Genomic DNA, 14,824 nt, shown 5'->3' with positions numbered 1-14,824 from the left:
GAGAGAAGGAAAGAGTGAGAGATAGAAAGGATAGAGAGAATGAGGGAATGAGAGAAAGGAAAGAGACAGAAAGGGAGGGAGAGAAGGAAAGAGCGAGAGATAGAAAGGATATAGAGAAAGAGGGAATGAGAGAAAGGAAAGAGACAGAAAGGGAGGAAGAGAAAGAAAGAGTGAGGGATAGAAAGGATAGAGAGAAAGAGGGAATGAGAGAAAGGAAAGAGAGAGAAAGGAAGGGAGAGAAGGAAAGGGTGAGAGATAGAAAGGATAGAGAGAAAGAGGGAATGAGAGAAAGGAAAGAGATAGAAAGGGAGGGAGAGAAATAAAGAGTGAGAGATAGAAAGGATAGAGAGAAAAAGGGAAAGAGAGAAAGGAAAGAGAGAAAGGGAGGGAGAGAGAGAAGGAAAGAGAGAGATAGAACGGATAGAGAGAAAGAGGGAATGAGAGAAAGAGGAAATGAAGGAGGGAGGGAAAGAAAGTGAGTGATAGAAAGGATAGAAAGAGGGAGGGAGAGAAAGGAAAGAGAGATGAGAGAGGAAGGAGGAGAGAGAAAGAGAGAGAAAGGAGGGGTAGCGAATTATGGATGTCAGAACTCGCACATGCGTAATAGCGTGCGCCCACACTTTAAAAAAAAAATATTTAGAGTTTTATGCCGCCCAGTCCCAAAGGGACTGCTGCTCAGACACTGTACTTTTCTGCCCACACCGGAAAAAAATTAGAGGGAATACTGCGGTGATACAAACATTTTGAGATACGAACCCGGGGTTCGGAAATTTTTTGCCTCTTCTTACGAACCCACTGCAGATCGCAAAATGGCACTCCGTTGGGTGCCGCCGCCCATTTGTCACCTTTTGAAACAGTTGGGGGGCTTCTCGGCGTTCTCCCAAACCCGAACCCAAACCTGAACTTTTACCGAACTTTTCGGGTTCGGGAGGCCGCCGAGAAGCGCCGTCGCCCACCTGTCACCTTCTGAAACAGCCAGGGGGCTTCTCGGTGTTCTCCCGAATGCCGAACCCGGAAATTCAGCAAAAGTTCGGGTTCGGGTTCCGGGGGCCCCCGAGAAGCGCCCAGGTGTTTCAGAAGGTTATGAAACGTGGCCTCCAGGAAGGACGTCTTTGTGACGTCAAAGCTCCGCCCATGGAATTCCCTATTGGGATTCCCCACCTCCGTTTCAGCCTCCATATCGGCCGAAAATGCCGCCGCCAATCGCAAAAATGGTGCTCCGCCGGGCAACGCCGCCCGGCTGTAACCTTCTGAAACAGCTGGGCGCTTCTCGGCGGCCTCTGGAATCCGAACCCGAACTTTTGCCGAACTTCAGGAGAATGCCAAGAAGCCCCCTGGCTGTTTCAGAAGGTGACAGGCGGGTGGCAGCACTTCTCGGCGGCCTCCTGAACCCGAAAAGTTTGGCAAAGGTTCGGGTTCAGGTTCGGGAGAACGCCGAGAAGCCCTCCGGCTGTTTTAAAAGGTGACAGCCAGGTGGTGGTGCCCAGCGGAGCGCCATTTTGCAATTTCCCCCCCTTGCACGCATTAATCACTTTTACATTGTTTCCTATGGGAAACATTCTTTCATGTTACGAACTTTTCGCCTTACGAACCTTCTTCCGGAACCAATTAGGTTCCTAAGACGAGGTACTACTGTAGTTCCCATCCACAAAAAAGGTAAAAAGACAGATCCAGACAACTACAGACCTATTAGTCTCACTTAAATACCTGGAAAAATACTGGAGAAAATAATAAAAATAATAAAAAAAAACCAGCTTTGCCACTACCTGGAAACAAACAGGATAATATCCAACAGCCAACATGGGTTTGTCAGAAACAAATCATGCCAAACCAATCTCATATCCTTTTTCAACACCATAACCAAATCAGTAGACCAGCGCAACATAGTGGACCTCATATACTTAGACTTCAGCAAAGCTTTCGATAAAGTTAACCACAATCTCCTAATCAACAAATTACAAAAAAGTGGCTGACCAACCGCACCCAACGAGTTGTCGTCAGCGGTTCCAAATCCACATGGAAGAATGTAGGCAGTGGGGTACCATAGGGTTCAGTCCTGGGCCCTGTGCTCTTCAACATTTTCATCAACAACCTGGACGAGGGAAGAGAAGGGCAACTAATCAAATTCGCAGACTACACCAAGCTGGCGGGGATAGCCAATACCCTAGAAGACAGGCTCAAATTACAGAAAGACCTAGACAGACTAACACAGTGGGCCCACACCAACAACATGTTGTTTAACATCGACAAGAGCAAAGTCCTTCACCTAGGCAGAAAAAAATCTGGACACACATACAACCTGGGAGAAACCCCTCTTAGCAGTAGCGACTGCGAAAGAGACCTCAGAGTCTTGGTGGACAATCAACTAAACATGAGCCAACAATGTGCAGCAGCAGCTAAAAAAGCCAACACAATCCTAAGCTGCATCAACAGCGGAATACACTCCAAGACCAGGGAAGTCTTAATACCACTCTACTACGCTCTGGTCCGACCACACCTGGAGTACTGTATTCAGTTCTGGTTACCACACTTCAAAAGAGACATTGAAACTCTGGAGAAGGTGCAAAAAAGAGCAACCAAGATGATTAAGGGATTGGAAACCAAGACTTACGAAGAGAGATTGAGGGAACTGGGCATGGATAGCCTAGAGAAAAGGAGGGCCAGAGCGGAAATGATAGCAGTCTACAAGTATACGAGGGGATGTCACAGAGAGGAGGGGATCACTTTATTCTTCAGGGCACCAGAGGGCCGGACGAGGAACAACGACTGGAAGCTGACCAAGGAGAGATTCAACATGGCGATAAGGAGGAACTTCCTGACGGTCAGAGCGATCAACCAATGGAACAACCTACCAGAGAACGTTGTGAACTCCAACACTCTGGACCTTTTTAAGCGAAAATTGAACTGCCACTTGGCTGGTGTACTATAGGGTTCCTGCTTGGGCAGGGTGTTGAACTCGATGGCCTTCATGGTCCCTTTCAACTCTAACAATAAATAAAGAAAACCCCAAAGTTGTTTTGGCGACACCATCTGTTTAGCCAGTGGTTTATTTGTGGGATTTTGCGTTCTCTGTCAGGATGTTGTCCTCTTGTGTGTAGAATAGAGAAGAGAACCTGTGCCCCTATCTTTTTGACTGTACTGCCCAAATGGTCATAGTATTTCAAGATTTGGTTCATGTCTTTCCTTGTGTCGTTTGTTCCTGCATGGATCACTAGTAGGGGGTAGTAGTCAGTGGGTTTTAGGATTTTAGTGAGGTTTAGCGCTATGTCCGAGATTTTGGCTCCAGGGAGGCAGCTCACCTTTCTGGATTGATTGGCAGGTTCAGTTCCCCTGAGAATTGAGTCACCAATTACCACCACTCTCTTTTTCTTTTTGGTTGGGTTGGGGAGAGGGGGGGCTAGCCTTCATGATGCCTGTGTTTGATGGTGTTGTATTGTTGTGCTTGGTTCTTGATGGCTCCTTGTTAGGTATTTGTTGATCTTCTTGTGCCAGGAGTACTGCATATTTGTTACTTGTAGGCCATGGGGTTGGAGGGAGGTGGGTTGGAGTTGGTGGGAGTTTGGAGATGGTTTTTGTTTTTTTAGAAATATAGTAAAGGATCCCGAGTATAAAAAAATGCATAGAGAAAGAATTAGAGGTCTTTTTTAAAGTAAACAAAAATAATGATACTACACTACAAAACCTTTGGGATACAACAAAGGCATATATACGTGGGTTAACAATTTCTTTTACGGCAAAAAAAAAACAAAGAGAAGAAAATACAACATCAAGAATTAGAGGAAGAATTGAAAAAATTAGAAATGCAAATGCAAAAAGATGAGCATGATGACAAAGTTAAAAATCAGAGAGAAGTAATAAAACATAAACTAAGGTTTATGTTTAAACTCAATGGTAGAAAAAATAAAGAGAGCAAAACAGGAATATTTTGAGTATGCAAATAAACCAGGAAGATGGTTAGCATATAAACTTAGGAAAAAGAGGGAAAATAAAATTATCAAAAAATTAATAGATACTAAAGGTGTAATAAGACATAGAACAGAGGAAAAAAAGGAAATAGCATTAGAATTTTATAGGAAATTATACGAGAGGGAAGAAATAAAGGAAGATTTAATTTTTGAGTATTTAAGGACTATAGATTTACCAGTTTTAACTGAAGCTCAACAACAAAGATTAAATAAGCCTATTACAGAAATAGAACTATGACAATCTATCAAAAACCAGAAAAATAGCAAAGCGATGGGCCCAAACGCGATACTGGCAGAATTTTATAAGTTACATATTGAAATACTTTTTAAAAATATCTTAGAAATATATAATCAAATAATAGCAGAAGGTAAACTACCCAAAATATGGTCAGAAACTTAAATAACTTTAATACATAAAGTGGGAACGGAGAAGGAAAAAATTGAAAATTATAGACCAATATCATTGTTAAATGTGGACTACAAAAATTTTATATCAATTTTTGCCAATAGGTTTAAAAACATTATAAATGGTATGGTACATGGAGATCAAAATGGATTTTTACCAGGAAGACAAATAAAAAATAATTTAAGAACAATAGTAAATACGTTAGAATATTATGAGCAAAATCCAGATAAACAAATGTCGCTTATATTTTTAGATGCTAAAAAAGCGTTCGATAACATAGATTGGAATTTTATGAAAATACAGTTGAATAAGATGGAGGTAGGAACCAAATTCTTTAATATAATAGATGCTATATATTCTGAACAAACAGCTAGAATTATAATAAATAGTGAGCAAACTGAAAAATTAGCAATACAAAGAGGAGTGAGACAAGGTTGTCCAATATCGCAATTATTATTTATCTTAACATTAGAAGTTTTGTTGATAAAAATAAGAGCAGAAAAGGAAATAAAAGGACTAAAGATTAAAAAAGAAATTTAAAAAGTGCAAGCATTCGCCTATGATGTAGTTTTTATTATAGAAGATGCTATAACATCAATTTTAAGGTTAATAAACTTAATAGAAGAATATGGGAACATCGCAGGTTTGAAAATAAATAAAGAAAAGACACAGATACTAACAAAAAATATGACAGAGACACAGAGAAAATATTTAGAAAATTTAACAAATATGAAAGTTACAAAAAAGGTGAAATACTTAGGTATATGGATGACCTCCAAAGCCATATCTTTAGAAAATGACAATTACTTAAAACTGCTAGGACAGATTAAAAAGGATTTGGAAATTTGGAATAACTTACAATTATCACTAGTTGGAAGAATTTCTACAATTAAAATGAATATCCTTCCAAAAATTTTATTCCTTTTTCAAATTATCCCTATTGATCCCGGACCAAACTTTTTTGCTGAGTTAAATAGTATAACAAAAAAAAAATATAGCAAGGCAAGAAACCAAGAATAAAACAAAATTCATTAGGAGACCGTAAAGAAAGAGAAGGCCTAGGCCTCCCAAATTGGAAATTATATTACCAAGCTACTGCCCTAACATGGATAAAAGAATGGCTAACTTTGGAAAACCAAAGATTGCTTAATCTAGAAGGCTATGATTTAATGCTGGGCTGGCATGCCTTTATATGGTATGGAAAGTTGAAAACCCATTCATATTTTAAAAGTAATATTATTAGAAAAGCACTGATTGATGTTTGGAATGAAATAAAGAAAAATCTTTTCTTAGTAATGCCAGAATAGATCTCACCAATTGAGGCCATTTCACACCCGAACTTTCAAAAAGAAGGGAAGATATGGAAATATAGGGATTTATTGGATAATCAATTAAAATTAAGAACAAAACAAGAACTACACGAGTTAGGTATTGATTTGGACTGGTGGCAGTATGTACAGATTAGTTCTAGATATCAAAAGGATATCAAAACTTATATTTTCCGAAAAGAAAATAATATATTAGGCAAGTTAACTCAAAATCAAGGGAAACTAATTGGAAACATATATAAATATTTAATAAATTATAGAATGATAGGTTGGATATTGAAAGATAATATGATCAGTTGGTGCAAACATTTTGGAAAAGAGATAAATTTGGAAACATGGGAAATGGTATGGGTATATAATTGGAAAATAACAAAATCAATTTCTTTTAAAGAAAATCAAATTAAGATGTTTTATAGATGGCATCTCCCACCATATAGGATTTCTAAAATGTTTCCTAATGTTTCTCCCACCTGTTGGAAATGCAAAAAAGAAATTGGTATATACTTTCATACATGGTGGACTTGCCTTAAAGCCAAGAAATATTGGAATAAAGTAGAGAAATGGTTAAAGGAACGAGATTAGAAAGACCCCAGAATTCTTTCTACTAGGTATTTCAGACACGAAGTATAAAAATAAATATATTATTTAATAATTCACATTTTAGTTGTGGCAAGGATCATATTTGCGCAGAAATGGAAAGAAAAGGAAATACCAACAGATGAAGTATTTTAAAAAATAATGGAATGTGCAGAATTAGACATGATGACAAGACGCTTGAACAATCAAGCAGAAACAGAATTTTACAAAATATGGGACAAAGTGTATAAATGGTGGAACTCTAAAAAATAGTTTTAAAATTATATAAGAATAAATTTATAATTATTTGCATTTATTAAATTGAATATATATATATAGTACAGTATTAAGAAATTAAAAGGGTAAGACTTTTTCTTTTCTTTTTTTTAGATTGAATAAGTGATTTTAATTATTATATAATACTGCTATAATAGATATAAAGCAATAGATTAAAATAATATAATGATAGAGTATTTTTGCAATATTAAAAATTTTAAATGTCTTTTTTATTATGTACTGAATTGACTTTAATTAGCTTAATTATATTGTTAAAATAATATTTTATGGATAAGATAATTTATTTGAGTTATATGAAGTATAACATAAAGATGGTACATTTAAAAAGAATGTAGAATATAAAAAATTATATTTCTGTATTGATCTGACTATAGTTAGATTTTTCTTTTTTGTATTAGTCAGACTTCTAAGACAAGCGGAGCAATGGTAGCTCCTTTAAATGTTAAATGTTGTGTGTCTTGTTGACTGCGGCAACTGGGCATGGATAGCCTAGAGAAAAGGAGGGCCAGAGCGGACATGATAGCAGTCTACAGGTATACAAGGGGTTGCCACAGAGAGGAAGGGATCACTTTATTCTCCAGGGCACCGGAGGGCCGGACAAGGAACAACGGCTGGAAGCTGACCAAGGAGAGATTCAACCTGGAAATAAGGAAGAACTTCCTGACGGTCAGAATGATCAACCAGTGGAACAACCTACCAGCGGACGTTGTGAACTCCAATACTCTGGACATTTTTAAGAGGAAATTGGACTGGCATTTGGCTAGGATGCTATAGGGTTCCTGCTTAGGCAGGGGGTTGGACTTGATGACCCACATGGTCCCTTCCAACTCTAACAATAAATAAATAAAATAAATAAGAGGTATGTAAGGGGCATGCATCAGCACATCATTGTGTCTACCGTCCCTGTCCTAATGCTCTATTGTCTTCTATCATTATTTTTTATCATTACCTCTCTAATGTTTATTTGTACAAATTACCATCCTATATTTGTTTGACAAATAAATAAATAAATAAATAAATAAAATAAAATAAAATAAATAAAGTTGGACAAAATTTGGGATAGGGAAAACAAACAAATCTTGCAGGATTTTGAATTCTATAAAGACTTGGTCTAACTGTAGAAGGTTAAGTATTGTAAGTACTCACTGTGTATTTCAATGACCTTCTCAATTGAATGCACTGCATTAACATTTGCTGTCTGCTGTAATGTTTTTTCAGGAATGGGATCAAGCTGACATAATAAAAAATACAATTTAAAATATCACTTTTTAAAATAAATAATGAACATATGATTTGAATCATTTAAAGTTAAGTAAAAATATGTGAATTTGACATCCTTTGAAGTTATATCCACTGCCATTTGTGATAATCTCCTCCTTTTCTGTTATAAAGATATTTTCAACACTTTTAATGCAAGGCACACCAATTAAATGAATGGGACCTAAGTAATGTATGACTTCATTGCATGCAGCTATCAGAGATATAACTGAAAAAATTAAAAACATTTAGATGATTATTTTAAGTAGATTTATCTACTTTTATAAGAAACTAGAAAAGTGGAGTAATTTCACACAGGTTCTCTGCACATAACCTTCCCCATTTGCATTGCTTATTGCACCAAAGCAAATAGTCCTTCTTAGTCCCTTAGTTGGGGGCTATCTAGGCCAGGCTGATAAACTGACTTTGGAGAGGGTATTCATTGATAATTTTTTTTGAGTACTTTCATTTTCAACATTTTCAACTTCAGTTCTAGCATTATTTTCTATTAATAGAAATGTTGTAACATGATAGTTGCAATAATTTATTTTGATTCAAAACTGTCTTTTTCTTAAAGCTCTGAACACATTACACCATAACCTTTTGTAGACCATAAATCAACTTTATTAGATGTATGAAATATTATAATAGTTTAAGACATGGGTGCTTGGATGAAATGCAGAGCTGTCTTTGTGTGGATCTGATGGAACATAGGAATTTCCTCTAGAACGTGGTCATGAATTACACCCCCTAATCAGAGATGATCCTCTTTGGGGCTTTGAGGAACAATTGTTTGTATTTTAAGAACAATTAAATACGTTTGAGGAACAATTTTGGCAGGTGTCTATCTGATGGTAATCCGGAACAGGCAATGAAATGAGCTTGCTTGGAGAACAAATCAATGACAGTCCAGATCATGGTATTCCCCTTGCTGTCTGGGAGTTCAACTATGAAATCCATAGCTATTTCTTCCCAGGGTTTGCTGGAATTGGCTACTTTTTGTAACAGCCTTGGCAGTTTTCCGGACCTGTGCTTTCTGGTAGCATAGGTAGCACAACTTTTTACATAGTCCTCCACTTCAGCCTTCATCTTTGGCCACCAAAATTGCCTTTGTGTTAGGTGAAGAGTTTTTAGGAACTCAAAGTGTCATCTTAGTTTGGAGTCATGACTTCACTGGAGCACCTCCAATTTGAGACTGGCAGACACGTACAATTTGGACTTCTTCCAAGCCAAGCTTTCCCTCATGGTCAGGATCTCTTTATTCTCGTTAATCCTGGGGTTGCTAGGCAGGGCTGCCTTCAGTTTTTTGGTCCATTCCTTCTGGCTCCATGTGTTTGGCTTCTGGGCTTGGCCTCTTTTGTGGACAGGAATTTTGGGGCCCCATATAGCCTAAGTGTCTGCCTCCCCCCCGCCATTTTAAAACTACTTTATTTTGCGACATACCAATTATGTATTAAATTTACCTTCCACAAAAAAAATTTAAACCCTGCCACTACAACAAGGTACACTTGTTTGACAGATTAATAATATGAGTCATTTTGTTAAATCTTTTGGTCAAGTATGTTTATTACTATAGTGCAAATATGACATCATAAAGGAAAGTACAGTGAACTGTAAACATATACAAATATTTACTAGACAACACAACATATAACAAAGATAACATTATAAAGTGCAACTGCTAGGGCCACCAGTTCTGTCATATATTCAGCTTTAGTAAAGCTGCACTGATTCCACATGTCTCTTTGGTGGCCTATCAGTTTTTGACCAATGTGTTACTAATGCAGAAAATATATTCAAGTCACATCAACATATTACATACATATAAATAAATAACCAGAACAGTGCAAATACACCAAATTAACAAAATATTATTAATTTTGCCATCAACAATATTAAAAGCAGCAATAAGATGGCACAAAGGATAAAGACAAAATACTCCTGCACCACACTAGAAAAATATTTGTTTTCACAATAATACCAATAAATAACAGGTAACCAGAAGATAAATTATACCCAATAATGTTTAAAACTATATGTAAACTCTACCATAGGTGTAAAAAAAAGTCAACCAACTCAAATCATGTAGAACCTCTATTGCAACAAACAGTTGGCTCCAAAACAAAGGTGCAGTTCGTGCAACAGAGTCTGTGTGCTGACCGCATCACAAGGACTGCACTTGTGCATGTGAATGGGGCTCCCCACTTCATAACTGCACTGCTACTCCAAGTGCTGAGGAGCTCCACGCTTCATAGCCATGCACATTCACATGCATAAGTGCAGTCCTTGTGATGAGGTGAACACATGGACCATGTTGCACGAACTGCACTCTGGCTTGAACATCAGCTAGATCAGGGTAACTAGAGTAAACTTGGACCTGTATTTAGCTGTGAAGTCCACAGCTGAATGAAAAACAAAGTCCCATATGATAACATTTTCCTACGTGTCTCTGTGGGTAAAGTAAAGCTGTCATTTTCTTCAAGTAAATGTTCACAGTACAGTGATACCTTGTCTTACAAACTTAATTGGTTCTGGGCCGAGGTTCTTAAGGTGAAAAGTTTGTAAGACGAAACAATGTTTCCCATAGGAATCAATGGAAAAGCGATTAATGCGTGCACGTCCAAAATTCACCCCTTTTGCCAGCCGAAGCATCCGTTTTTGCAATGCTGAGATTCCCCTGAAGCTCCCCTCCATGGGAAACCCCACCTCTGGACTTCTGTTGTCAGTGAAGCACCTGTTTTTGCACTGCTGGATTCCCCTGCTGCATCACAAAAACACGGAAGTCCGAAGGTGGGGTTTCCCATAGAGGGGAGCCTCAGGGAAATCCCAGCAGTGCAAAAACAGGTGCTTCGCTGGCAACGGAAGTCCGAAGGCGGGGCATCCCAGCGGCGGCGGTGGGTTTGTAAGGTGAAAATAGTTTGTAAGAAGAGGCAAAAAAATCTTAAACCCCGGGTTTGTATCTCGAAAAGTTTGTATGACGAGTTATTTGTAAGATGAAGTATCACTGTATCTGGAAAACCTAGTGGATAGCAAAAGTGAACCTTCTATCCAATGCACTGTGAGCACTGAATTGTGCCCTTCTTGGCTCATAGTTAAAATAAACAACAAATTCAGGTTTATGGAGCAAGTCTTCTGACTTTCTGATTTGCAAAGTCTTTAATTAAATCTTTGTAACTGAGTTGTCTTGCAAGCTCATGTTCAATGGAAAGTATTGCTAGGCTGTTTAGAAATTGTTTACTCATTGTAGAATGCAGGTAGTTCTTGATTAATGAAAGTTTGCTAAATGCCCTCTCTCCTTCTGCCACTGAAAGTGGGAGTGTGGTAAAAATCCGAAGAGCAATACACATCTCTCCAAATATTCCTTGAAGCTCTAGTTCGTAGATTGCGTTTAGCAAATCTAAGGGACCCAGGTTTTCTGGAAATGTAGCTTTGTACACTTTCCGAAGATGTTGCAGCTCATTGAGTAAAGATGATGTGAAATCATCAGGGTATGCTGAGATTAATTCTTCAGTCGATGCCACCAGGTCTTCCTCACTTATTGTTGTCACTTTCAAGATTGGAGAAAATAGCTTGCAGACTTCCTCCATAGACTGGTAGCGCTGATGAAGGTCAGAAATGATTGTGTCCATTGCCACAAGGAAGACATTAGCTTTAAAATGCTCTTCAGGATCTATTACATCATGATGCTTTGACTTCCTTTGCTGCAATTGTTGAGGATTCAGTGGTTCCTTGGGAATCTCCATGCAATCTGCTACTGCTCCAGCTTCAGAAAGTAAAACAGGCCACTTTTCTCGAAGCAGTTGCATTTCTTCAGTGAGAGCTTTAATGTTGGCCACTCCAATTTCCATGGAAATAGATCTTGATTGGAGAATTTTGTTTCTATCCTCAAAGCTGGTAAGCACTTTGAACCAGAAGGTGGCTAAAACCACTGCCCGAAAGGATGAGAAGTAGTCATAGAGACCTTGGACATCTGAGTGTGCATTATTTGTAAGTTTTCTGGAAGCAAGAACTTTTTCCAGAGCCTTTAAAATGCTTGGTAGATTCTGTGCAATTGGACGTACAGCCTCTATTCTTGAACTCCACCGAGTGTCACTCAAACCATGCAAAGACCTTCCCACTTCATCAATCAGTGTGTTCCATCTTGCAGGACTGCTGCTGAACAGAATATATAACCTGTTTACACTACCAAAAAAAGTCTTCATTTCAGGGCAGCTTGCGGCTGCATGCACTCCGACAAGGTTTAAGGAATGTGCAGCACAGGGACAAAACATAGCTGTTGGGTATGTCTCCTGGATTTTGGCTCTTACACCTTTAATTCTGCCAGACATGTTGGCTCCATTGTCATACACCTGACCTCTGCAGTCTTTGAGATCAATGGCATGTTCACTCAATCTTGACATGATCATGTCAGCAATTTCTTCTCCAGTCTTCTGAAAAAAATTTAAAAATTCAATAAATCTTTCTTGAATGCTCCATTTTCCATTTTGGGGCTCTCTGTTAACGTATCGCAAAACAATTACATTTTTTTCAGTGTGAAACATCAGGTGTTGCATCACATATTATTGCAAAATAAACTGCCACTTTCCTTTTGGACAATCCACAAATATTAATAAATTCGTTTTGTGTGGCCCAAGACAGGTAATGAGCTGGAAGTCTCATTCCCTTTTCCTGACTAGCCTTGACTTTTTCTAAATGCTCTCTCAGTAGATTATCATATCTTGCCAAGATTTCCAAGGTTCCCAGAAAGTTGCCATTGTGGTTTTCTCCAATTCTCTGGGAACTCCCTCGGAATGCCATATTCCGTGATGCTAGATTCAATGTGACATCCAAAAGTCTCTCTAAAAGAGCCATAAACTTATCAGCTTCCTTTAACAAATTTCTTTGAAGCTCATAATCAACGCCCTGACCACCTATAGACTTTTGAAGTGTTCTCCAGCTCCAGTAGTTCTTTCTGTGTTGTGCAGAGTGTTCATGCTCTGGCCAACTTCGTATACAACCAATGCCACTTCTGCTGTGATGGGTCAAAACCATCCTTCCTACTGAGGATGCTTCCTTTCTTTCTCATACGGTCATTAGAAAATGCCATTCAAGTTACACAGTATAGTACTTTTCTGCTTAAACTCCATCTCAGCCAATCTCTTAAAATCTTTTCATGTCCATTTGATGGCTTGGCATACAGAAGAAAATCACTGAAATAATGATTCTGTACATCTTTAGGCAACGAGTGTACCATATTCTTTAATTGTTCATCATTGAAAAGTCCAGAGAGGATAATCTTCTCCCTTTCATTGTCCTTGAGGAAATCTAGCCAACGTGCTGGGTCTTTCCAGTCAATTTCTTCCTCATTCGTCTGTTCCAAAGAAGTTATGTTTAGGGCAATATGTTCATTCTCAGGGTCAGAACTTACATTTATGCAGGAAGGTCTTTCTTCATCCATCTCTATACAAACAGTGGATGATATAATTGGGTTTGAAGAAGAATCTTCTTTTGCAGTGAGAGGTCTTTTTGGGGACGTAGTGCAGGACCATGTGTCTACATCTTCTTCCGATACTGCACAAGTTGGCATATTACATGTTTCATGCTCTTCTTCCATCACTGATATGCTTACAGGTGCAGTCTGAGAGAATGAAGCAGTCTGCTCAACAACTTCCTGAGAAGGTTCTGTCTGTACTTCCAGAACTTCATCTCCCTTGTCACTTTTACGCTTTTCAAAGTACTGCATAATGACTTTTTTCTTCTTCAACTTTTCCTCTTCATCTTTCCGCTCTTTTTTCTCCTTCCGTTTTTGAGAGCCAGATTTGTGATGGTACATTTTTTTGGGTTCTCAGAATTTGCTAGGCAAAAGAAAAATAATGAACTTCAAAACACTGCTCACTATGCACAAGGCTGTGTTCCAACTTTTTCATTTTATTGCGTTTCTTTACAAGGCCTTGTTGGCTGACTTGCAATTAAAGTTGCGATCATGGCTTACAAATGACAGGTTCTATCCCTACCTGTGATTGCAGCTCCAATATAAATATTGGTGCCTTGATCAGTAGCCTTTGACACGTCCCACAATGATGGGGAGAAACCTCAATTTGCAAGTCATGATCACAGCCTCCTTTGCAAGTGAACCATGGGCTGGCAAAACGGCCTTGGCACACAAATGCGTGCAGGAGCATTGAGATGATTTCATTTGGAAAATGGGAAGAAGGGTAATTTAAATTTCTATTGTGAGAGGGGATTTTTTATATTTATAAAAATTATTTATTTTATACTTATTTTATACATGTAGCAGATTTTACGTGAGGATTTTCAGCTGGCTAGCCAAAGTCAATCAGAAGTGCCAAATCCACAGCAGGAAATCTGCACGTAAAATCTGCTATGTAAAATCTGCTACATGTGAAAGCACCTATAGAAAGCCAATACCATTTAAAAGAGCCCTCTTAATAAATCCTTAGGGTTTTTTCACATTGCGTTTTTGGCCTCCCTTGCCGGGATACGTTGGTAACCAGTCAGAATCAGCTGTCAACTTATCCCTGCACGAAGAACTGGCCATTAAAAAAAAGGGGGGGGCTGCAGTTCTCCGTGCAGGGATAAGTGGGTAGCTGATTGTGACTGGTTACCAACGTATCCCGGCAAGGGAGGCCAAAAACGCAATGTGAATACTCCTTTAAAGTGAAAGTCCCACCCCCAAACAGGCTGCTATGCTAGTAGCATAGCAGCCTACATCATTATTAATACAAAGCACACATACATTTGGAGGTATTGTGTGCTTTGTTGTTCTCCAGCTAAAAACTTATATATTATATATTATTGCCCCAGTTCCCTCTCCGCAGTGCCGCACACCCGATGCCCTAACAATCCCCCCCCCGGTCCACCTTCTAACATCTTTGAAGTTCACAAGTCATAGAAGAGCCGACTTTTCCTACACCTGGCCTAGGAGATCCATTTAACCAGGAGACATTAAAAGTACTTCCTAGTTTGCTTAATTGTGGCAGAACATGCAAGTGTAG

The 14,824-nt window shown here is 38.6% G+C and overlaps 1 protein-coding gene across 5 annotated transcripts in view; it reads right to left on the bottom strand.

Moving 5' to 3' along the window:
• LOC139156524 (histone deacetylase 4) overlaps window positions 1-14,824 on the bottom strand; it is an 815,291-nt gene that overhangs the window by 82,795 nt on the left and 717,672 nt on the right. For all 5 annotated transcript variants that reach the window (XM_070732257.1, XM_070732259.1, XM_070732258.1 and 2 more), the window contains one exon: window positions 7,719-7,803. In XM_070732257.1, coding sequence (XP_070588358.1) covers window positions 7,719-7,803 — 85 coding nt within the window. Of the gene's footprint in view, window positions 1-7,718; window positions 7,804-14,824 lie in introns of those variants that run through there.

Source organism: Erythrolamprus reginae, chromosome 1 (assembly GCF_031021105.1).
Source record: "Erythrolamprus reginae isolate rEryReg1 chromosome 1, rEryReg1.hap1, whole genome shotgun sequence".
Classification (NCBI taxonomy): Eukaryota; Metazoa; Chordata; class Lepidosauria; order Squamata; family Dipsadidae; genus Erythrolamprus; species Erythrolamprus reginae.
Note: the sequence above shows the minus strand (reverse complement) of the source record. Positions and strands in the feature narration are given on the sequence as shown.